Source organism: Mycteria americana, chromosome 1 (genome assembly GCF_035582795.1).
Source record: "Mycteria americana isolate JAX WOST 10 ecotype Jacksonville Zoo and Gardens chromosome 1, USCA_MyAme_1.0, whole genome shotgun sequence".
Classification (NCBI taxonomy): domain Eukaryota; kingdom Metazoa; phylum Chordata; class Aves; order Ciconiiformes; family Ciconiidae; genus Mycteria; species Mycteria americana.
Window position 1 is genome coordinate 77,537,993 of NC_134365.1, and position 23,167 is coordinate 77,561,159.

Genomic DNA, 23,167 nt, shown 5'->3' on the forward strand with positions numbered 1-23,167 from the left:
AGAAGAAGAGTAGTATTAGGAAGGGGAAGAGACAGGGAGATCCTTTGCTACTGCTGCAACATCTACCCAGAAAAGCTGTTGGTTTCCATAAATCACTTGAGCAGTTTGAGATTAACACAAATCTGCCTTTACCAAGAAGCTATCTGCTTGCTTAGTGAAAATGGCATGTGATCTCATGATACTTTAACTATGCAGAAGCACTGGAAAATGGTCAGAACTTGTTTGTTGGAAGGAATTTTAAAGAAAATTCAGCTATTTTAATTGAGCATTTAATTGCACATTTAATCTGTGCATCACATATATAGAAAATGACTATTTTCATTCCTCCTAAAAGCACTAGTCTAGTTACTGGAGGACCCACATTTTCATTACCATTATTCTTCACATCGGTCTCATGTTCATGAATTTATTTAGGTGCTGACTTCTCATGCAAGGCAAAGAGGTTCCTCTGTCCATTCTCCATTCTGTGTCATACAATTCATGCATGCAAATATATAAGAGGTTTTTGAATTCATTTTTTTTCTTGTTTGTAGGATAAAAGATGGACCTCAGCCACAAGATTTGTATTTGCCTTGTGTTCAGCATGGAGAGGGCAAAAGTATTTTTTGTTTTGATTTATGGCTGTTGTGGCTTGTGATCATATCTGATCTCTTCTATTTTCTGATGGCTCTTTGCTGACATGTACAGAGAAGCAAACTCAAATGGTGTTTATATTTGAACATGCACTTATTTCTAGTTCCAAAAACTGCTAAGTTGTTATAGCTTGAAAGCAGAGTCATGTAAGGGGTCTGATGGAAGTAGAATTGCTGTATAATGAATTATGAAAACTAGATTTGATTTGACTATTGGGAAGTTTACTTTTGGTTTAAGTTGATGAGAAGCAGGGAGAAAGTCATCAGGGAGAAAGAATGGCTCAAAATAAACCACTTCAGTAAACACTTAAGGGTTGTTAAAAGACAACACATACTTTAATAACTAGCTTCTAAAATTCTACCCCCTGACTCCAGACAGCTTGTGAACTGGCTTTGACAAACAGGCTACTGACTGCTGTTGATAAAAATCAAGGAAGTCTGGTTCCTCTGGAGTAGGATGTTTTTCTGAGGGAGTGACACAGAAGGTAGAAGGAAACCATAGAGGAACTGGAATTTTGTGCTGCATTGACTTTCACATGTGAGTGGAGAACACAGGCCTCTTTGCACCAGTGTATTAACATCCACTTTTTTCTTATATTTTGTTTCTGTTGTTGAGATCAATAAGAGTCACTTTATTCCTCACTGATCAGACTCTGAAGGGAAGTGGAATGGGTAACCCAGTTCAGATACGTTTTCAAGGCAAGTAAAGTGGATACCCTATAGGCTGGGATTAGACTATTTGCATGTGCTTATGCGCATGTTACTGTGATAAGATATCAGTTCAGAGGGTGCCAGCTGTTCCATGTTACTTCCCAATGCACATACCTTTAAGCTTGTGCAAATAGGAAGTAGTTTAGCCATATGATGTAAAACCTCTAATCCCATTGGGAATTACCAAGGCTGATGTGCTTATTTTTCCTTGGGGTCACCCATTCTTCTGACCATATTCTAAAAAATGAGACACTCTGGGATTCCTAAGAGAAGTAAAAGGCACAAGGTCCAAAATCAAAGTTGATGACCACTGAGAGCTAATGCATGGAAGAGAGGACAGCCATTCTAGTTCGGTATCCATGGCAGGGGCAATATGGGCCTTGGGGATCAAAGGAAGAGTCACAGAAGGTGCAGTCTATACAAAGGCCTGAGGATGACAACCTCTATTTTAAAAATGAAATAGTAATTTTCAATGCCTTTTTTTCTGAGGTTCTTGACTTGAAATCCTGCAAGGATTCAATTTTCTGAAATGTCTGAGAAATCTTCCCCTAAAAAGCCTGAAGTGTATCTGGCCGATCACCTAAAAACCTTGTATTACTTGCTACTCCCAGGAATCATGGATAAAATGTCCTATCTGCTTGGGTCAGCTTCCTCATAGAGGGTCTAAGCACTTATTGTATCTCAATCTGTTTCCATTTGCAAAGTTTTGCGCTTTTTTTCCAGTGGAGATACCAAAATAGTAAATTAAAGCCTACTGAGAGTAATCCTGTCTTTCCCTTAGTTCCTTTCGACAGACGCTAAGTCCCATGCATACTATTGCTCTGGGATATCCCAGAGCAATCCAACCCAGATAGCTTTATTTATGTGCAGCAAGCAAAGAGAAGCTACTTATTAGCTTAAATGAAAAGCGGCTGTCAGTATTCATCACTGTACCTTTAACTGAGAGTAAGGCTAAGGGACCATTTTCCATATGCTACTTTCCAAACCGAACTATGAATATAAGGCACTGTATCAGCAAAATGTTAACAAAATTTAATGTGCTGTACACCACATTACTCTAGCATCAAGCAGCAATGGTATGAACCAGTATTAAAAGTAAGAGTACAACCGCTCTATTAACTACATAAATTAACTTAAAGATTAGTTTTACTTCTTAACACAGAAGTAAATGGCCATTTCAGGTGCTGCAGTTATCAAGGGATATGTAATTAGAAGAAAAGGGAGTAAGACAAGCAGGCCTCTGCCCTTTCTGACTTTGCCAGAGATCCTATTCAAAAAACCCACCGCTGCTTGTAATGTTATGACTGACATTTATGCTGACATTTGCTGGCAGCACAGCACTTCGACTGCAGTGGAAGCGATGGTTGCCAGCAACTTACTTCATCTGAGTTTATTCTTTCACACCATTTGCATGTATGTTTTTTCCCTTTTTTGAGAAAGCACTGGACAATGCTAATGGCTCATTATGGCTAATGGCTCATAATGCTTATGTTCCTCAAAAACCGTATGTGTCTAATGTGGAGGAAGCTAAACTGACCTCTTCACATGTCTTAAAAAAACCCTTCATGTTGCTAGAGAAAAGCAAGCTGGAAAAAGCTCTTTTTATATGTCCCAGGACCTGCTCTGGGTGCCAATACAATACCTGTTGACACTAATGCCATGTAATGCAGAGCCAGCATCAATATTCCTTTCACTGTGTGGAGTACCACAGATATCACACTAAAGGATACTGCTAATGGGAGATGCACAGAAAGTAGCTTGTGGATCTCAAGTAGGAGTAGTCAGGCAGCTATGAACAGATTTGCCTCTATAAGCAAACTCTAGAAGTTTAAACTCTTGGGGAGATCATTTAAATTCCTTTTAATTTAAAATGCTGATGTATGTGAATGAATTCAACATAATTCCAGCTTTATAGCACACTATCTTAGTGATTCTAATGCAATACATTCCTTGAAGTTATGCAGAAGCTAAATATCTAAATTCTGTGGCTGTGCACCTTCAAATGGAAGTTCTACACTTCAGCAGGGAACTTGGGTTACCTTTCAGCATGCTATTTTAGTGATATCTTCTCTAATGCTTCTTATGCATTTATGAAAAAGTCCGGTATACCTTTGGTAAAATGATGGTCTCACTTAAACAGAAACCTAAGAATTTTCTGTGGCAATCTAACCAAAGAAAACTTTTTGTATTTGGGTGACTACTTTCAAGGAGGTCTCTTTATAGCTAAGGAAGAAAACTAGAACAGTGCCCAAACAAAAAAATTTAAAAAGTTCATTCACATGAATTCATTTGTGCCTGTCTTGCATTTGCCTCTTAGGTGAGACAAATCCTAGTTCAGAAGACCTGCTCCAAACCTATAGACTTGATTCTAACGTCATTGAGACACTTACATGATGTGAAAAGTGTGGTTGTATGTGCCACTTAAGTTCTATCTGCCTTGGTGTAAACTTGACTGATGCATATATTTTACAGAGGTTATCTTGCACAGGGATATATTTTACCGTCAAACTTTTACTGGCATGTAAAAAAATGTCAAATTGAGTCAGGGATATTAACTAAACAAAACCTGAGTTCATCATAGGTAATTACCCCTACAGCAAAATCTTCCCCATTTAGGCAATCAGTGAAAAAAATATACTACTCTGAAACTTATCCAATCAATCACAGTCAAACAAAGGTAGTATCATAACTCAAGCAAGCTAATAGTTGACGTACCAGATTAACAACTGCATCTTACTACTAATAAACAATAAAAATAACCCGCAACTCCTTCTGGTGTTCCTTTCTAAAAAAAGGGGAAACATTTTCCGTTTCATATGAATTGATCGGGACTGACAAAATGCAATTCTAAAAGCTTTAGTCAATTTAATCCAATTTAGAGAAAAAACCTAAAACAAATTTTAAGTAATTTTGACTAATGGAATGATGGAGGAAATCATAACTGTTCACAGATATTCTGTAGCCAGGAAATGAAGCCAAATTGGCCAGCTAAACTGTTCATTGTGAGCTTTTCACTTAGTGTTAGTGTGTTCTGAATGAAAAGAGAGGAAAGCCTTCAACATCTGAGTCATATTCTTGTACCAAACTGATGTCAAGCATTAATTTTAAACATTTAATTTAATGAAACCTTTAGTTCATATTTAACAAAACATGACATATTTTGCTTCACTGAAGCTCATTCTGTAACAAACTCTTTCCTCACAGAAACAATTCCATTTTCAAAATTTAATTCACTTTCAGGGTTTCCCTTTTTTGTATCCAAAACCAATTTAAAATGCATTTTCCTGCTGTAATAGGCTGCAATTAAGAAAGATAAAAAGAGCAATTACTATGTCACCCTAATAAAGCCAATGCAAAAATTCCCTTTTATTTCAATAAACTTTGATTCGGTCCTTTGACTGAAATTGGTCATTAGTTTCTACGCTCCTGCTCTTCTTTTCGAGATTGCTTAATGAGAAGGAAGGTTACAGAGTTGAGTTAGTGGACAAACCATTCAACGCTAAGGCATTTCTGATGCTCCCACTGCAGCACAGTCAAGTATTTAAGCATGTAAGTGCCACATTTCTTTGCTGCATCTGAATGCAAAAGGATGGGGGCCTGTTTCAAGGAAGTAGAGAGCACACCACATTGCTGGGTAACCATGACAATGAGACAGCAGGAAGAAGAAATGTTTGCCTAAACAGCATCCAGTCACATAACCCCAGCGTAACACCGCTCTAGTTAAACAATATGCCAGAGGGCTAAGAAGGGCTTACTTAGTGTTGCACAGTAAATAAAATGCCCCATCTCTAGGTGGAGTTGTGCAGGGACTTTTCCATCTCCCAAATACATGTCCATGAGATCACCTAGGCTTGGCAAAGATCTATTCGTGCACATGAATTAATACTGCTGTATTTAGCCACAGCTGGTGGCAGATTATCAATGTAACATCATAATGCTACTAAAACCACTGACATTCTAGCCCAGCTGAGTATCTACCTCCCCAAAATCCCACTGTCATGCTTACCTATTGAAAATGATGCAAAATAGAAAGTTAGCCAAACAAAATAATACACATCTTGCTATTACAAAACATCTATGGGGCACTGCAAAGTTAGGTGACGCTTTACAGATGTTTATGGAAAAGCCACATTTGACATACGGTTTTTGCTCCGTAACCCTTAGAAATCCAGTTATGCTTCTCTTCTCCTGCTTAAAAATTATATTTTCTCTGCCATTTGACTCTAGGAGTTCAGCAAGTGCTGCACCCTGCACAGTTCCTCTATGTCTATGTGTACAGTGCTGGGAAGCTGCATTATTCTGGGGCACAAGAGCGCCTCGAGGGCACAGTTTCTTTGTTAAATCCCTGAGGCAGAGATGGAACACCTCAGACACCCAGTCCTACATTTTACACCATGTCAGAAGCCTGTGGCCCTTCCTCTTGCTCTAATTCACTTCTTAGAGAACCATGAAGAAAGCTCCTGTCTCCCTTTTGCAGTCATTCCCAGTCCTTTTCTACTGTAAGTCCTGGAAGAAGAGTGCTCCCTTGCTCAGCTTGTCTCCCATCCTTCTGTAGCTGCCTTTGGGCAGACGAGCCCTTTATTGTTTGATCCAGTTTGGCAGCTGGATTTAAAAAATCTTCAGAAATCTGTGCTAAGTCTAATCTAGTCTGACTTCACTCCTCTTGAACCCCACAAATTTTTTGCAAGTAAGTCTCATGCTTTATCAGCTACATAAGTTGTATTTAATATAATTAAAATGCTAAACTGATGAATCTTCTCACTGAAGGCAGATTACAGCTGGATGCATGAATAGGGTACTCAGCAGGAAGGATGCACAGAAACCAACAAACAAGGGAGCTAGGGACCACAGAACCCCTGACATGCACAATACAGGGGATATTAAAAAGTGGGTAGGAGGCAATGAGCAATAAGCATCCTGGGCCACTATGTCTTTCAATCCTCTGGCTTCCTTTCTGTCTGCATTAGCTGACTTCTGTGGGATGACTTGGTAGGTGTTTAAGGAAATGAACTACACTGTTTTTTTCATGTGTAGCACAATAATCGGCAGCATCAAATGAACTCAGCATCAAGCAGGGATCGCCCAGTTACTATGGTAGGAGAAATTAAATAGCATTAATTAGAGGGAGAATATGGAACTCTTTCTGCCTGGGATGTGCCTCTTCTCTTAGCTGACAAAAGCCTCCATGGTTTGGCTTATTAAGAGCCAAGTTGATAGGAAAGCTGAAGGGAAAAAAGGAGCATTCTCCATTGTGTGCCAACCCAGCTGAGGGAAGATTTGAGTTTGAGACTGACTTTTAAAGAACAGCAAAAGGTTAATGAATTTTTATCCCAGCCACCATTAATACATCTGAAGGTCCCTCTAACTAGACCACAGACAGCACTTTTGCTCTTACTTCACTACAAGATCAGGTAAGTAATATATGTAAAGGAGAAAGAATCAGAGATAAAAAAGATTTTTTCAGCTTCCAGAAACCAAAACAATCTTCTGCTACAGTAGTCTTCCTATGGGCTATGCAGCTACCTGGACATATTCCATGTTAAAACTTTCTCCACAACATTTTTTTTTCATATTTTATTGACATTTGATATAAACCAGACTGCACTTTGCATTTGCAAAAGGAACTTGATTCTTTGAGGTACAATGAACTCTCATTTCCCACTGAGCCTCTGAAGGAGGTCGACATGCAAAACTGCTGAAGGTAGGTCCCTTGTATTACTTGGAAATTGCTTTCCTGCACCCTCCATTCTCTGATACATTGGGAAAGGGCCAGGAGAAATACCAGAGTTTCAGGCCTGACTCAGTTGTGTACTGTGTGATTTGAATCCATCCCAGCTTTTATGATAGAACTATAGAATATGATATATGATATTGTAAAAAAAGGGTAGAAGAATTAGTTACATTTCATAGGGTTTATTTGCCATCTTTTGGCAAATAAAGCATGTTTGCATATACTCTTTCTTAAAAAATTGCCTTTCCTTTTGTATGTATACTTGCCTTTTTTCTATCCTAAACAGTTAATGAAATTCCAAACTACTAAACAAAAACCTGTGAACATTTTGGACAGTAAACTCTTTTTCACATTATATGTCTACACAATGCCTAAACCAGACTAGTCCTGATTTTTGAACAGAACCATCTAGGAATTTTTGTTATTTAGAAAAACTATATTTTTATTTATTTCACTGATTTAAAAATAAAAATGTTTTTTCATTTACCTGATTCCCTTGTAAAAAATACGGAAGAAAAGTGGCAATAGATTTCCATAAGATACCAATAAGGTAAAAGCACACTATTGAGGAAATCACCTACAAGTGAGCTAGAATTACAGATTAATAAATTACACAATGTCCACCTTGGAGTGCTCAAAAGTTCAGATGTTTCTTTGAGTCTTATTTAAGCCTCTTGAATCTAAGCAACTACATAATTTCAGATAGTAGCTGCACTATGTAAAATGTCTTAGAGAGGAAGATGCCAAAATGGACTGAAAAATCGTAGACTTTCCAATAAAAACATTCTTTTTGGTCAACATTATTTGCTAAATTAAACCTAAACATATTAATCATTTTGCTCAACCCACAATTGCATTTTTTGGTTAATATATTAATTAACCCTCCAACTTCTCTCAGCTTTTCTTACATGCCCTGTCTCTCTACTTTCCTTTAATAGATAATGGCATATCTTTCTCCCATATTTAGAAATATAACCTCTCTTAAAATGATGCTTCTATGAAAAACCTTACTTGGACATGCTGTGACACCTGATGGACTTGAAAACTCTGCCCAAGAAAGACAGGATGTGACAGCTGCATGATCCCTAGAAGATGCTTTAAAGGGCATCCAATAGATAATCCATTGCTCTTACCACACGGATGTAATGTTACAGCTAGAGGGAACAATGAACTGTATATATGAGAAACTGTGAGCCAGTCAAATCAAGGAGATTAAAGAGAAAAAAAAATCAAAGGAGAAAACTTGAGCTGATCACTCTTTGCTCTTGTTTCCTGTAGAACTCAGAGGAAGGAATAAGTGCACACTGAATTTCCCCACCCCAGCCTTTTCCAGGCTTTACCTATAAGCAAAAGAAGCCAAGAAGGCATCAATGTCACTCCACCAAAATGCTCACCTTTGCACTCAGAAGATGTAAATCTTAGAAAGCAGTCTTGACTAAGGGCTGCCTGCGAAAGCTACGGAAGAAGCTTCACTGGTCAGTTTAAGTGCAGGACCCTTTGTGCACAGATTTAAAATGGGAAGTTACTTTAGCTTCAGGGAAGCAGAATCTAGCCCAGAAATCTCACAGTGCAATACATGCGATAAATATTATTAATTACAGTTAAATTAAATGCAAAACTTATGTTTTACCATTTTATGATGAAGAGTATTTCCTAAAATGTCAATAAAGGTTAAAAAGAAATGGCCTGGTTGGTTTGTTAAACCATGTGAATTTCCAGTTGCTGCTTATTTTAAGAAAGTAAGAAAGAATCTACAGCATCATAAAAATACAGATTCTGTTTCTTATATTTTCTTCTCATAAAAAAGGGGAAAAGAAAAAAAACGTGAAAGAGCTTAGAGCTAGGGTATTTGGTTTGAGGATCAGTTGAATATTTCATTTTGTCTGTAGCACTAATTGTAGACTTGATTATTATATAAATATTGTTTCATATTAGTTCTATGGCCAAACTTCTAAATTTAGAATTAATCTTTTTTTTCGTGATGCAGTTTCAATAATAAACATTATGATCAAGTCTAGGTGTATGTTACAGTATTAAAATGCCTCCTTTTTAAGCACTTGCTGGAATCACTGTTACTGCTCTGCTATGGCTTAGCTAGTCTGCCTGTAAAAATGAAGATTTATTTTTATGTGGCTTGAACTAAAACGACTAATTTTTGATGTGTGCTCACCCTTAACTATTAACATTGTGTGCAATGGCAGTTTAAATGTTTTATTTTCAAATAAACAGGCAAATGGACTGTTATTTCTATAAATACTAACAGGATCATGCCCGAGCACTGGGATTTTTCAGCCTGGAGCAAGAGGAAACCACACATTTTCTGTTTATTTTTGTGGGTTTTACTATTTTAAGTAACATCAAGCCCTGAAGATATTCTGACATTTCTGGTTACTTTGAAGGAAAAAAGTCCCAATAGTTTCTTAGTAAGCTGGGTCAACGTATGATAAGTCACTGAGTGATAAAAAAAGTATTCTCTGTGACAACAATATATGCAATGTCCTCCTGGATGTCTATCACCAAGTCTCTTGCAGTGGAGCTCAAAAGAAATACATAGGAAGCTGGGAAAATGGTTGGTGGAGGGCCTGGTCCTAACAACATGTATCCAAATCTACTCACGTGCATAGTGCCATTAAGTGTGATTCTGCAGGGATATTTGAGAACTGTCCCTGTCTCCTTAACTGACAACAGATGTTGACAGTGATATCAGATGCTCTTTTCTGTTCTCCCTTCCCCTGACCTCAGTTTTAACACACTCATGAAGGACAAAATGCCAAGGTTCTCGTGCTGCCTTTGGAACAGTAAAATCTGAGCACCAGCTGTACAGTTTAGACCTGGGCACTAGTAAGGGTTGTTTTGGTTTTCCTTTGTAGCTGGCTACTTATGTTTTGAAGGGGCAGAAATGGACAATTGTCTGGGTTTTTCTGAGCAATACCTCTGCATCTTTTGCTTGGCTTCACTTAGTAATAACCAGTTGATTATCTGCAGGTAAGAAAGTACTGGTTGAGAATTTTAACTCGCTTTTTGAATAGACAAATTCAGACACCGTTAGATGTGAATAGATTGAAGTTTTACAAGGGTATCAGACTGTCCTTTGAAACTGAAGGCTTTTTGCAGCTCAGAGTTGTTCCTCTAAATCTCTGGTCAGTTTGAAACAGTTTGACCTCTGTATCTCATTTCTTTGCAGTAATAAAACCCTCTAATAAATAGAAAGAAAAATGATTGAAATAGGTAAATACAGAAAAATTAAGGAAGGAGAAAGCTAATGAACTCAATCACTGTGCCAGTATTGCCTTAACTTAAAAGTATTGATTAAATAACTGAATATTTACATCTTGTACTGGAACCGCTGAAGGCAAATGATGCATTGCAAAGCAAACAGAAGCTGACCTTTGCACGTTTTCCCATCAGGCTGCAGGGTAAATCCAACTGGGCAACTGCATCGTACCCCTGTCGCGGTATCCTTGCAAGTCCGATCACAGCCTCCGTTATTGACAGCACATGTTTCTGCAGAATGAAAGAGAAAGAGAGAGAGGGAGAAAGGGAGTGTAATGAAATGTTCTGGGGGAGGGGAGAGGCACCGACTCTTTGGGGCAATATTACAACATTATGAAAGCAATCTAAGTTTAGGCAAGCCAACTGAAGCAAGCTCTCAAGGTCATCAGGGCCCATGTACTGGTTTTGACTGGTAAATCATTTCCACAAGTCATGATTTCTTTCTCCCCCCAAACTGGTGCTTTTATTTATTATATTTAGGTAGTGCTTTTGAACTGTCTTAGGCAACAGGATGGGTTATTACATATCAAACTAGTTTAAAAAGAAAAAAAAGTGATTGCCTTTAAAAGCAGAACCAAACATTCGGTCTGTTTCGTATCAGTCAATGTCTAGCCAAGGCTTTTTAAGGTTCATTTTTTTAAATGATGTTGTAGGCCTAATGAACTTTAAAAAGCAGTAGAAAGCAAAGCAGAGTGCTAGACTTGGAACTGAGAATTTAAAATCCTTAGTTAAGAAAGAGTTAATGGAAAATGAACTACATATATCACTTTGACAAGAATCTACATGCCCAATCTGTTCTTACTGAACTACAAGCAAAAGGCATCTGGGTTTTGTCCACTTAAAGCTTTTTGCAAATTGAAAGGAGTTTGGAGTGGGTGGGAGGGCATAATTGAGGTCACTGAACCCATTCCAAGCTGTGTCATTGAAATTTCCCAGTGCTTGTAGTATGTAGAAGGGTGGCTGGGCAAACACAGGCAAGAGAAAGCTGCAATACTTCTGAGCTTTTACAACAGTGGCCAATGACTATTAGGTACCACTACATTATAAAAAAAGCTTCAACTTCATTACAGAAAAAGCAAAAACCCCTCCCTCATTGCCATTATTTTCTGTTACTTGCGTGTGCACATGCGCACACCATACACATACATACGCACACATAGCCACACACACATCCATAAAATAGATAAAAGGCAAGTGAAATGATTAACTTTGCTTTGATCCAGAGAATAGAGTGGATGTAAGGATGCCAGTTTAGCATGTCAGTTTGAACTGTGCATTTATCTGAAAACTATTTACTTCTGAGAGCAAGTCCTTTTAATAGTATCTTTTTCAGTTGCTCTGGCTTTGCTTAAATCAAAATACCCCCCTGCCCCCCAAGACTGCCATTATTCTACTCAGCTCACCTCATTCTGGCTTTCCCTAAAGAGGCTTTGTCATTACCTACTCAGATTTACAGACTCCTATTGCTGAATATTCACAGTCTGTGTCACAATTGTACCCTGTGGACAGGGTCCGACAATAAGCTATAGGATATGCTAATCGGGAATTGCCTTAGAACAGTACACTGATCAAAAATTATTTACACAGAACAGAAAAGGCTTTATCTTTCAACTGACTAGTACTAAAAGATTTTTATTTTAAAGTAGCCTCTGCTAATGCCCTCAAGGTGAACTTAGACCGGCCCTTTGGAGGGACTTCACTGCTTCAAAATAAGAGAAAAAAAGTGTAACTGTTTTTTTTTTTTTCTTGTGCACTGGCACAGACCTCTACATCAGTCGTGGAATAAGCTGCTGGCACTTACAAACAAACTGAAAGCAAGGGATTGGGGCACACACGCATTAACAGCATGGGGCAGAACTCTGCCGACCATATACATTCACACATGCTCTACTAGATAGACTTTACATTTTTTATGCCATGTGTGCTATGTAATAACATCATGTAGAGAAAGCAATCAGTATACAAATGGATTTGCATATAACTGCCAGCAAGCACAGCTAACAAATGGATTGACGTGTTTTTTAGAACAGCTTTTTGAAAATGGAGCTAAGTCCACAACTCCTTATTTTCAGGTGGGGTTCTCACCTTAGGTACAACTTGCAGGACCTGAACCTAACCATTTAAGTAATATAGTTCTGATTTTCATTTACTCCCCTGGGAGGGACTATTGTATAGACTTAGAGGCTGACACTGCTGCTTGAAGAATTCTTCTGTAAATGACAATGCTGGCATTTCCATTTGTATGTGAATGTGTTTGTGTGTGTCCTCAGAGGCCAAAATCAAATGATTTTATGTTTCAGAGAAGGGAAAAAGTTTCAGGTCATTTAAAACTTTTTTACTTGGGTACAGTTTAATGGTAGCATGAGTTGCCAGGAGCAAAGAGTTAAGGTTAAAAAACAGGAAAAAGTGTTCAAGATGTACGTTTGGCATGGCACTGCAAAGAGCAGTAAATCTTATGTTAGCAGATTAACTTTGGCATATGAAGAGTCCTTTATTGCAGTTCATCCACACGAGATGAACATAAGCAGTAATATTTCTGCTTTCTGGATGACATCCAGTGAAAATGAATAGACACAACAATTTTTTTTTCCCATGGCATGGATGACTGGATCTATAGGGTAAGGGTCATTCAGTGAACAAGAGTTATTTCTATGTATAAATAGAGGGGAATCAAGCCAGCTTTTCTTATTTTCACAGAGATTTAGTAAAACAAACCAAAAAGGATAAATACCCTTCAACTTTCCTGGTGACTCTGACTTTAATACATGACAAACTCTAACAGGATGAAGATCCAAGTGAGCAAGAGGACACCTGACAGTACCTCTAACATTTTGCATAATCGGAAAGATGTATTGATGAAATTCCTTAAACTCAAGGTCGTGAGAAAACATTGGTAAAAGAAAGCGAATGTGAATAGCAGAATGTGGGAAATAGGTATTACGAGCTACATCAAATAGAATAGCTGAGGCCTACCTATGTACAACGTAAACCAAAGCGCATCACCACCTGTGTTTCTGTCAGAAATGACTTCAACTCATTCTTCACCTCACCACTACCAAACTTTAGTATATATTTGAAATGCAAATACAAGGTTTAGGTCTCAAATAAAGAGCAGAAGCAAATTACTTATTTCCAAGCTATCGCGTTGGAGAAGCTATGCTTATATGGAAGGGAAAGAACGGATGTTCAAAATTTGGATCAGATCTTCACAGTGATATTGATCATTTCCCACTGTTTTTTTGTCTGTGAAAGGCAACCTCAGCATATTTATTACTCTTTTTGTTTGTTTGTTTCAGACTTCTTGGCACATTTCTGATGTTTTTTGTTCTGATGAGGGAGCAGAAAAAGAACTGGAAGACACAAATGAAGCAGTGTCATGTAATTGGCATTTAGATTCTTTCTGAATGATGATAAAGCTCATCATTTGAAACTATTAGACTTTACTGTGAATTTAAAGTGATGTTTGAAGCCTCACTTACATCCTTATTGAATTCCCACCAGAAAACTCAGACAGAAACAGGGATCTAAAGAAAAGGACATCTATTTACATAAGGCAGTCTGGGACAGCTTACATTTTGTTTTTCCACTCTAAGCTCCTAATTCTGGAAAAATCTCTCATGTATCTGCTCCCTGGATCTATAGACAAGAAGTAACCAAAATCATTACCAACATGCTATACCTATGCTTTACTCAATTAGGATATTTATTGTTTTAACAATAGTCCATTGCACTATGGCATATGCAGTGCTTCTGGATATTAAAATATCCTATTAAAAAGCACAAGCTTGAGCTGTTGGTCCTTCAGCACTGGATCAGGAATGTTGACTAAGTTACCAGGTGAAGTTACATGGGTATTCAGTCCTTTAATATGTCACTTCAGTGTCTGAAAGGGTTTAGCAGTGAAAGATCAGTTTTCCAGGTTCTAGTTCTGAAGTTTTTGAACTAAAGCAGAATCTCTACCAGGTGGCAATAGAGCTTGGTCACTTCTTAAAAAGAAGACTGACACCAGGCAGGATTTTTTTCGCTTTGAATACTATTAAATACCTGAAACTCTCAACACATGTCATGGTTTGGGAACATTTCTGAAAACCTACATTTCAGCTTCTTTTATGAACCAGGTAACCATAACCATGCAAAATGTAAGCTTCTATTCAAATCTGTTTTTTGGAAGTGGCCAATTATTTCATAAAGCCACTAAAAAACTGCCTCGAAGACAGGTGTCTCCAAAATCTGCCTCCAATTTTTGTGACTTCATTTTATCTCTATGATCAAAAGAACATGATGTGATTTTAAGGGTATTGCTCAAAATCAGGCAAATCTTGGAATCTTTATTATTCACTTTGGCAGCCTGGGTCAATCTGAGCTAAGATCCAAACCAATGTTTTAGGAACTGAGATATAGTGCAAAGCAGAACAAACTTATATAGGTCTATGGGACTAGAAGGGATAGATATGAAGATCATGCAGTAATATATGTCTTAGTGAGGTTGCTCTCTATAATCTTTGATAAGTCATGAGGACAGGGTAGGGTTCCTGATGACTGGACAAGGTAAACATCAAGAAAGGCAAGAGGCGGGATCTGGGGAACTACAGGCCAGCCAGCCTTGCATCAGACCTCCATAAGTTTATGGAGCAAATCTTCCTGGAAGCCATTTGCAAGAACATGAAAGACAGGAAGATGATTGGGAACAGCCAGCATCGACTTACTGAGGGCAACCCATGCCTGATTAACCCGATTGCCTTTTACAATGGCATGACTTACACTGTGGATAAGGGGAGAACTGTGGATGTTTTTCACCTTAAGTTTAGCAAGTGCTTTGACAGGGTCTTCCATAGTACCCTTATGGCCCCACTGGATAAGTGGATAATACAAGGAGTGGAAAATTGGCTGGACTCAAAGGATTGAATCAGTGGTACAAAGTCCAGCTGGCAGTCACTAGAGCTACCTCTCAGCTTCAGCTAGTGATATTAGGGCCAATACTGCCTACTGTCTCTACTAAGAACCTGGACTATGGGATGGATGGCACTTTCTGCAAATTTGTGGATGATACCAAATTGGGGGAGTGGTCAATACACCACAGAGCTGGGCTGCTATTCAGAGGGGCCTTAGCAGGCTGGAAAAAATGGCCTGAGGGGAACATTATGAGCTTCACTGAAGGCAAACCCAAGTCCTGCGTATGGGATGAAATAATGCCATACAACAAAACAGGCTTAGAATTGACTGGGTAGAAAGCAATTTTGGAGAAAAACCTGGGGTCCCTGATGGACAAGTTGAATGGAAGTCAGCAGTATTTCCTTAAGGCAAAGAAGGCCAACAATATCCTGGCTTGTATTAGTAAGAGTACAAGTAGAAGATCAAGAGAAGTGACCCTATGCCTCTATTTGGTGCTTGGAGAAACAACATCTGGAATGCCATGTCCAGTTCTGGGCATTCCAGTGCAAGAAAGACATGGACATACTACAGCAAATTCAGTGGAGGTCTACCAAGATCATGTTTAGGGGGCTGGAGCATATGATGAGGCTGAGAAGCTGAGAGCTGTTCAGCCTTAACAAGAGAATGCTCAGAGGAGATCTTATTTCTGTCTACAGCTAACTAATGGGACAGTACAAAGAAGACGGAACAAGACTTTTCTTGGAGGTGCACAGTGGAAGGACAAGAGGCAACAAACAGAAGTTAGAATATGGGAAATTCCAGTTTGATACAAGGTAAAAATTTTTCACCATGAGAGTGGTCAAAAACAGGAACCAGGTTCCCAGGTAAGCTGTGAAATCTACGTCCTTGGAGTTACTCAAAACTCAACTGGACATGGCCCTGAGCAACCTGGTATAGTTGCCCTTTCTTTGAGCAAGAAGTTGGATTAGATGACCTCCAGAAGTCCCTTCCAACTTACATGAGTCTATGATTCAATGAAACTGATTCACATATCCTACAGAGACTAAAGAATCTGAGTTTCACTTTTACTTTATTTCTGATAAAGAATACTGGAGAGGAGGAGGGAGAAGGGAAGTACCATGAACACAGCAAGCAGCATGTCAAATTCAAGGGCACAGTTCATGTCTACTCAGTATCCTATTCAAGCTCAAGATCTCTTTGGAATCTGATACATTCATATCGCCAATACATATCTGATACATCTAGTATCACCAATGATACTAAACTAGGAGGAGCTGTGGACTCCCTCGAGGGTAGAGAGGCCTTACAGAGAGATCTTGACAGACTAGAGAGCTGGGCAATCACCAACCAATGAAATTTAACAAGAGCAAGTCCTGGATTGTGCACCTGGGATGGGGTAATCCTGGTTATACGTACAAGCTGGGGGACAAGAGGCTGGAGAGCAGCCCCACAGAAAGAGATCTGGGGGCTTGGGTTGATGGCAAGTTGAGTATGAGACAACAGTGTGCCCTGGCAGCCAAAAGGGCCAACCATGTCCTGGGGTGCATCAAACACAGCATGGCTAGCCGGTCGAAGGAGATGATTGTCCCGCTCTACACTGCACACAGTACTGGGGGTGTGGCCCCACCTTGAGTACTGTGTGCAGTTTTGGGTGCCTCAATACAAGAAAGACATCAAACTATTAGAGTGTGTCCAGACGAGGGTGACCAAGATGGTGAAATGCCTTGAAGGCAAGATTTATGAGAAGCGGCTGAGGTCACTTGGCTTGTTCAGCTTGGAGAAGAGAAGGCTGAAGGGTGACCTCATCGCAGTCTACAACTTCCTCAAGGGGGGCAGCGGAGGGGGGTTGCTGATCTCCTCTCTCTGGTGACCAGCGAAGGGACATGAGGAAATGGAATGAGCTGCATCAGGGGAAGTTCAGATTGGACATTAGAAAAAGGTTCTTCACTGAGAGGGGGGTCGGTCACTGGAACAGGTTCCCCAGGGAAGTGGTCACAGCACCAAGCCTGTCAGAATTCAAGGAGCATCTGGATCATGCTCTTGGTCATATGGTTTAGTTTTAGGTAGTTCTGCGAGGAGCAGGGAGTTGGGTCCCTTCCAACTTGAGATATTCTATGATTCTATGATATTTCCAATAGGAAATGCTCATGTTTGGAAAGTTGGAGCATGGAAGTAGAGACCTAAATTTCTTCCCTAGCTTCCCATAAGCTGCTATGTCACCCTTGGCAAATTACTTGCACTGAAGCTCACAAGAAATTTTGTGATATACTCGTCTCCTCATATAAAATAGATGCAGTATTTCCTATACTCGTAAGATCTGAAATTCATTAGCACACATGCTCTATAAATATAAAATACTGTTGTTTTTATTGCTACCAATAGTACAGAAATTACTATGAATAGTACCAAAATTAAAAGCAAGACTTGACACTCCCTACTCTTAATTTACTTTTTGCCCTGATATTTCTTCCTCCGTAAATGTAACTTTTTACAGGGATAAGAGAATTTCATCTTTTCTATCCACTCTTAAATTCCTTTAGATTAGCATAATATGCAACAGGATTAATATGAAAAAGCATTATATAACAGACAGGTTGGTGTCTCTGTTTTGTCTTAACCAAGGTCAGTCATTTTGGATTGGCTCTAATTATGTTCTACTTAAAAAATCCCATTGATATACTATTCTGTGGGATAAAAATTTGCTTAAGGTAACATAAATATTCAAATTATTCTTCTAAAAGATAAAAAGATTTTAAAAACGTAAAGATGCTGTACACAGGTATAAGGAATGAAATGGACAAGTAACAAAGTGATCAATCATATTTTTTCAGAAGACCTAAACCAAAATAAGGTTCTTTGGGTGGTAGGCAAGAAGGTAATCTCAGGTAAGCACCCTCTTTGCACTGTAAAGGTGTAATCCTGCCCGTCACACAAGAAGGCTGAGCCAGGTGGCAGTCACAAAGAGCCCTCAGGAAAAGATGTTGAATATAACTTGGGCTTTTACTATTACTGTCTAAAAGCAGAAATGCCATTTTGCAGTCACTGTGCCATTGTGCAGGCCACTGAGATACTAGTCAATGTAGTGTATTTCTACTGTGTTGGCCCGTGCTGCTGTATCCTGAGCAACATACAAGACAGAGGAGTGCTGTGTGGATCTCTGCATGAAGGAGGATGATCTTAATTTCATGTTATGCCCAGAATGTATAAAAAGTATAGAAATATTGCACTAGTGATCAATGTCACTTCCCTTTGTCTGATCAATATGCAGCTCTATCATGAAGAGCCTTTCAGCCACAAGGCATGAAAGCAAAACCAAGCCATCTAGCATCAAGGTTTTTCCTTTGGAGATATGGAGAAGTGATTCTCTGATCTTTCCTGTTACTCAGCATGGCAGTCTGCAGTCAACAGGATCCAGAAGCCCTATTTGTTATCCAACTCTTGATCACGACTGGAAAGAGCAGAGAACAACTGTAAATGAAAGAGCTGTTTTCAACAATGTGTGTATAAACATGCAAAGAAGCCTTAACAGAAGACCAAAAGTGGTCAGCTGTAGTGAAAACAAAAGAAATCATATATAGCCTCAAGTGAAAATGGAGAGGGAAGCAACTTAAGTCATCACCTACATTCAAGGAAGTCTTGCAGCAGCTGCTGTCTTGATCATCTATCTCTTAGGAAAAGCATGAGAGGGACAGTCAACGGCAACTTCTTATATACAAAAAGTTGTTGGAAGAAATGAAATGAAAAAATTCTGTATAGCTAATGATTGCCATCTCCTCTGAATCAGAGAGGAAGGTTAGACGGACCTCCTGTCTTAAGGCCTTGTGCAGAGGAAAAGGATGTTTTGCAGCAACAGGTAGGCAATAAAAGATTAGGTTTGGTCACATCTGTAGGTTTATGCCATCAAACTCCAGAGACAGTGAAATCCATACACTGAAAAATGTGCAGTGTGTGCCCTCTTTTCTTACTAATTAACACAAATTAGTAATTAGTAACTGGTTTGATGGTAATTGCTGTTGGAAACATGGAGAGGCAGGTTTGTGCTGATTCTCAAATTTAAAAGACTATTGAGGTGTTTAATGCTGTCCAAAGACACAAATCTGGGCAATGTCTGAGTTTAAGACAAAAGGGAGAAGACGAGATAGCAGTCCTCCAAAACAAAGAATGTTTTCTAAGTTTGCCAGATTTCTGTAAACCATTTAGGATGACATGGTAAGAGGTCAGTACAGCTGAAACAAAGCCATGAAAGGGGAAAAATGCTTGTTTTCTCTACCTAGTTCCTATGATTGGTCAAATGATAACACTGACAAGTTAAAGCAAACTAGCAATTCAACTGCCTTTCATTTGGAATTCATTTGCAGTAGCCTAAAGCTCACTGGGGTCAGCAGAAATAGGGTGGTTGGGCTTTGCTCCCAAAATCTGCGCCACATTAGAGAAGCTTATTTTGACCCAACTTTTATGCCAGCCAAAGAGCAATTCATGATGTAGCAATCTGGAGCTGTGAATTTAGAGTAGCTATCAGGTCCTATCAAGTAGGTCATAGCCCAAGCAAAGTTATGAGTAATAATACTCAGAGTGCAATCATATCTACTTCTACACTTGGTCTGAATTTTGCACAAGATCTGAACACAGTATCTTATGCTCAGAATAACTGTCTTAAATTCAGGGCTCAGACACATGAACAAGTCAATCTTGATGTAACTGAAAGCTAAAGGTGGCAAGCAGAATAGCAGCTTTAGAGCACCCAGTGTTTTAGCCAGTGCAACTATGAGGTATATTAGACCAAAAAAGGGTCTAATACCTTAGACCATTTTTTCCTAATGAGGTGCCTGTGAAGTAATATTGCCTTGCAACTGGAGTGACAAAAAGGGTTAAACTACTAGCAATCTGTGTTCCTCAGCAGATGTGCTGTAACTAAAGCTGTTGTAAACTGCTACTGAGTCTGAACCAAGAGATAACCTGTTTACCTATCCTAAACACATAAAAATGAGTTGATTTGTCTGTATTTAATTCACAGTGAAACACAAACTGACTCTCCAGGCTGTGTGTACAAGACAGGAAAACTTATATACTTGAACAAGTGAGGAAAGATTAAGGATATCTGTGAAAGCCAAATATCTGGCAATCTGTAAGTATGAATACTGAAAAACTGAAAAATGCCCTGTTAATGTTCATCACCCTGATAGCTATCACAAGAATTGCCATTCTCGCCTCATTTGCTTTATGTCCTGCACTGACTCCCGACAGATTTTACAGTACATCTCAGCAGAAATGAAATTGCAGAAGCAGGCCTAGATAGTGCACACAGGATATCAGTCCTATCTTAAATTTAAACTGGATTTATTTTTTAAAGTAGGATTTCAAAGGAAACTGCCAGGAATTGGGTGATTCTTTTAAGAGGGAAAAAAGTACATACTAATGATTGGTTTTATTTTGAGAAGGCCTAATCTTAAACCATTAATTGCCATAATCTGTAATGATTCTTTGCATCACTGTAGCATTTTGGAGCCCTCATAAGGACCAACACCAGGACTCCGTTTTGCCAGCTACTATTAAATTACACTTATGAAACAGTGATGATGCTAAGGTATTAGAACAGTTCTATGGGAGGGCCAGATCCTGCTCAGCTGAGTGGTACTGGCTCCCTCACCTTAAAGAACATTGAACTCATTCAGTTTACTATAAAAAGTATCTGGAATCAAATTAGCCCGTAACTTGTATCTCATCTCCTCTCACATCTGAAAATGCTCTTTGCTCACTCTGGCTCAAAGGTAGCCTGTGCTGACATCTCATCTGTTTCCTTCATGTTGGTATCACAGCACAATCTCCACCAAACACAGCTCTTTCTGAATTCCAGGTATATTGGGTTTTTGCATAGTACACTCCTCCTCTTAACATTTATGTTATATCAGAGATTCTTACAGCAATAATTTTAACCACTAGTGGCATCACTGCTGTATGCAGGTGAACTGCATGACCATGCCTAACTAACAACAAAGACTATTTAATTGCATAAAAAACCACTCAAAATCCCACTCAAATTCTGACCAAAATCACACAAATTCTGAAAGCCTGAAACTTGGAAGAGATTAAAACTTAACTCAGGAAGGGCAATTTAAAAAAAAATATTCTGTTGATTATACAAATGAGCTTGACTTTAAGTAAGAGGGAATATGCAGTATGAGTAAGAAAGCAACGAGACAGAGAACATGCTAAGACTGCTGCTGCCATCCATAAAAAGAATTTTACTGCAAGCAGCAGTACATGTGGTATATGGCATGAGATCAGGGTACAAGGAGGGACCCAAAGGACAACAAGCACAAGGAGAAACTAAACACACAACCAAAATATTTGAATTTTCAGTTAAGTGAGAACTATGTTATTCTCATGCAAATTATGCTCTGTGATGCTGAAAGGATAGAGAAAGAGCATTCAAAAGAGTATAATGAAAGAAACAAATAGCTGTGAACAGATGAAGGAGAAACTGAAAGAGCTTCATATTCAGGGAATGAAAAAGGTGAGACAGAAAGGGTAACTTGCAGGATGTGGAATTCTTCACTCCGTTATGCTTGTCTCTTCATTTCCTTGCAATTTCATGATTAGTAGAATTTTATTTGCATGAAAATAGGATGAGAATTCTGCACTGCCACATACGGAATGTGTGAAGAAACAACTAGGTGAATCTTGCACTGAATCATGAATCCCGCAGCTCTCATTTCAGAAAAGTTCGATTCCTCTTCTGGGAACACTACATATTTAGGGAATGTCACTTGATAGATTGGATCAAGTGTTTTATAAGCACTGGATGAGTCCAGTCCGGTCCCTTAAAAATAGTACTATTAGTTGTGCTTGTGGTGCGTTTTCTAAATAGAGAAGCTGCATTTAAGAAAACCTGAAATACTCTGAACATTGAGAAGGAGTATTATCTCCTGACCTTGGACAAATCCTTTCATTTAAAATGGAAAAGCAAAACAATGGAAGGTATTGGTAGGAATTCTGGATAAGGTCAGAGTCTTTATCATCAGCAAAGAAATGAAGAAAGGCAATTTCTACAGGAAATAGCACACCATTCACAAACTCAATGAATAAAAGTGACGATAACTCAAGATGAAAGGATCTGCCCTTGGGAGAGAGAATGCATGAATGACCTCAGGGATTCCTTCCCCCTGTTTTCTATGATTTCATATAGGAAAGCAGAACTGACAGAAAGAGTTAAAGTGACGTCTTGGTTTCACAGTTAGTAACTGAGTTAGGGATCCTCCTGGCAATATGCCTGTTAATAATATGTTTTAAATGCTTTATTGATTAAAGCACAAAAAGATTGTGATGCATACAGAGCAGCACACTTGGCTTTCTGACAGTGAGCATTTCTAAGTCGGATAAAAGCCATTCAGAGAAATAAAGACGTATTTTAAATAATTTGAAAGAGTCCTAGGAGGCAGTACAACAAAGCTAGGAACTGAAGCACATACTGAAAAGGTGCTCTTGGCTTAAAGTGACCCTTGGTAGGCTGTAACTACGACAGAAGTTAATTGCTTTGGAACAACACTTGAAAACAAACATTAGCTTGTCCACCTCCCTGCTCTTCGAGACCAAAAACTGGGAGTAGGATCACCTGGAAACTCTCATTCCATTTTGAAAGAGAACCAAAAATGAAGCCTGCAGAATCCACTTTTTAATTCACATTGGAATAAAACAACCTAAGACTTTTGGAAATTTTCTAATGGAAAACCAGAGCTCATAACAGTCCTTATTCCAATGGCTTGGTAGTTAGGGCATTACATGCCATGTTAGAAACCCAGGTCCCATTTTCTATTCTTTTATGTTTATTGAAACTGAAGAATCCCAAGCCCTCATCAGGCTATCGGTTATCAATACTGGCCCCAAGGGTAGAGCACCTTCATGAGGCAATGATGAGTTAGTCTGACTT

The 23,167-nt window shown here is 38.8% G+C and overlaps 1 protein-coding gene across 4 annotated transcripts in view; it reads right to left on the reverse strand.

Moving 5' to 3' along the window:
• Window positions 1-23,167, reverse strand: part of SCUBE1 (signal peptide, CUB domain and EGF like domain containing 1) — a 220,980-nt gene that overhangs the window by 68,731 nt on the left and 129,082 nt on the right. For all 4 annotated transcript variants that reach the window (XM_075507209.1, XM_075507200.1, XM_075507192.1 and 1 more), the window contains one exon: window positions 10,462-10,578. In XM_075507209.1, the coding sequence (XP_075363324.1) occupies window positions 10,462-10,578 (117 nt within the window). The remainder of the gene's footprint in view (window positions 1-10,461; window positions 10,579-23,167) is intronic.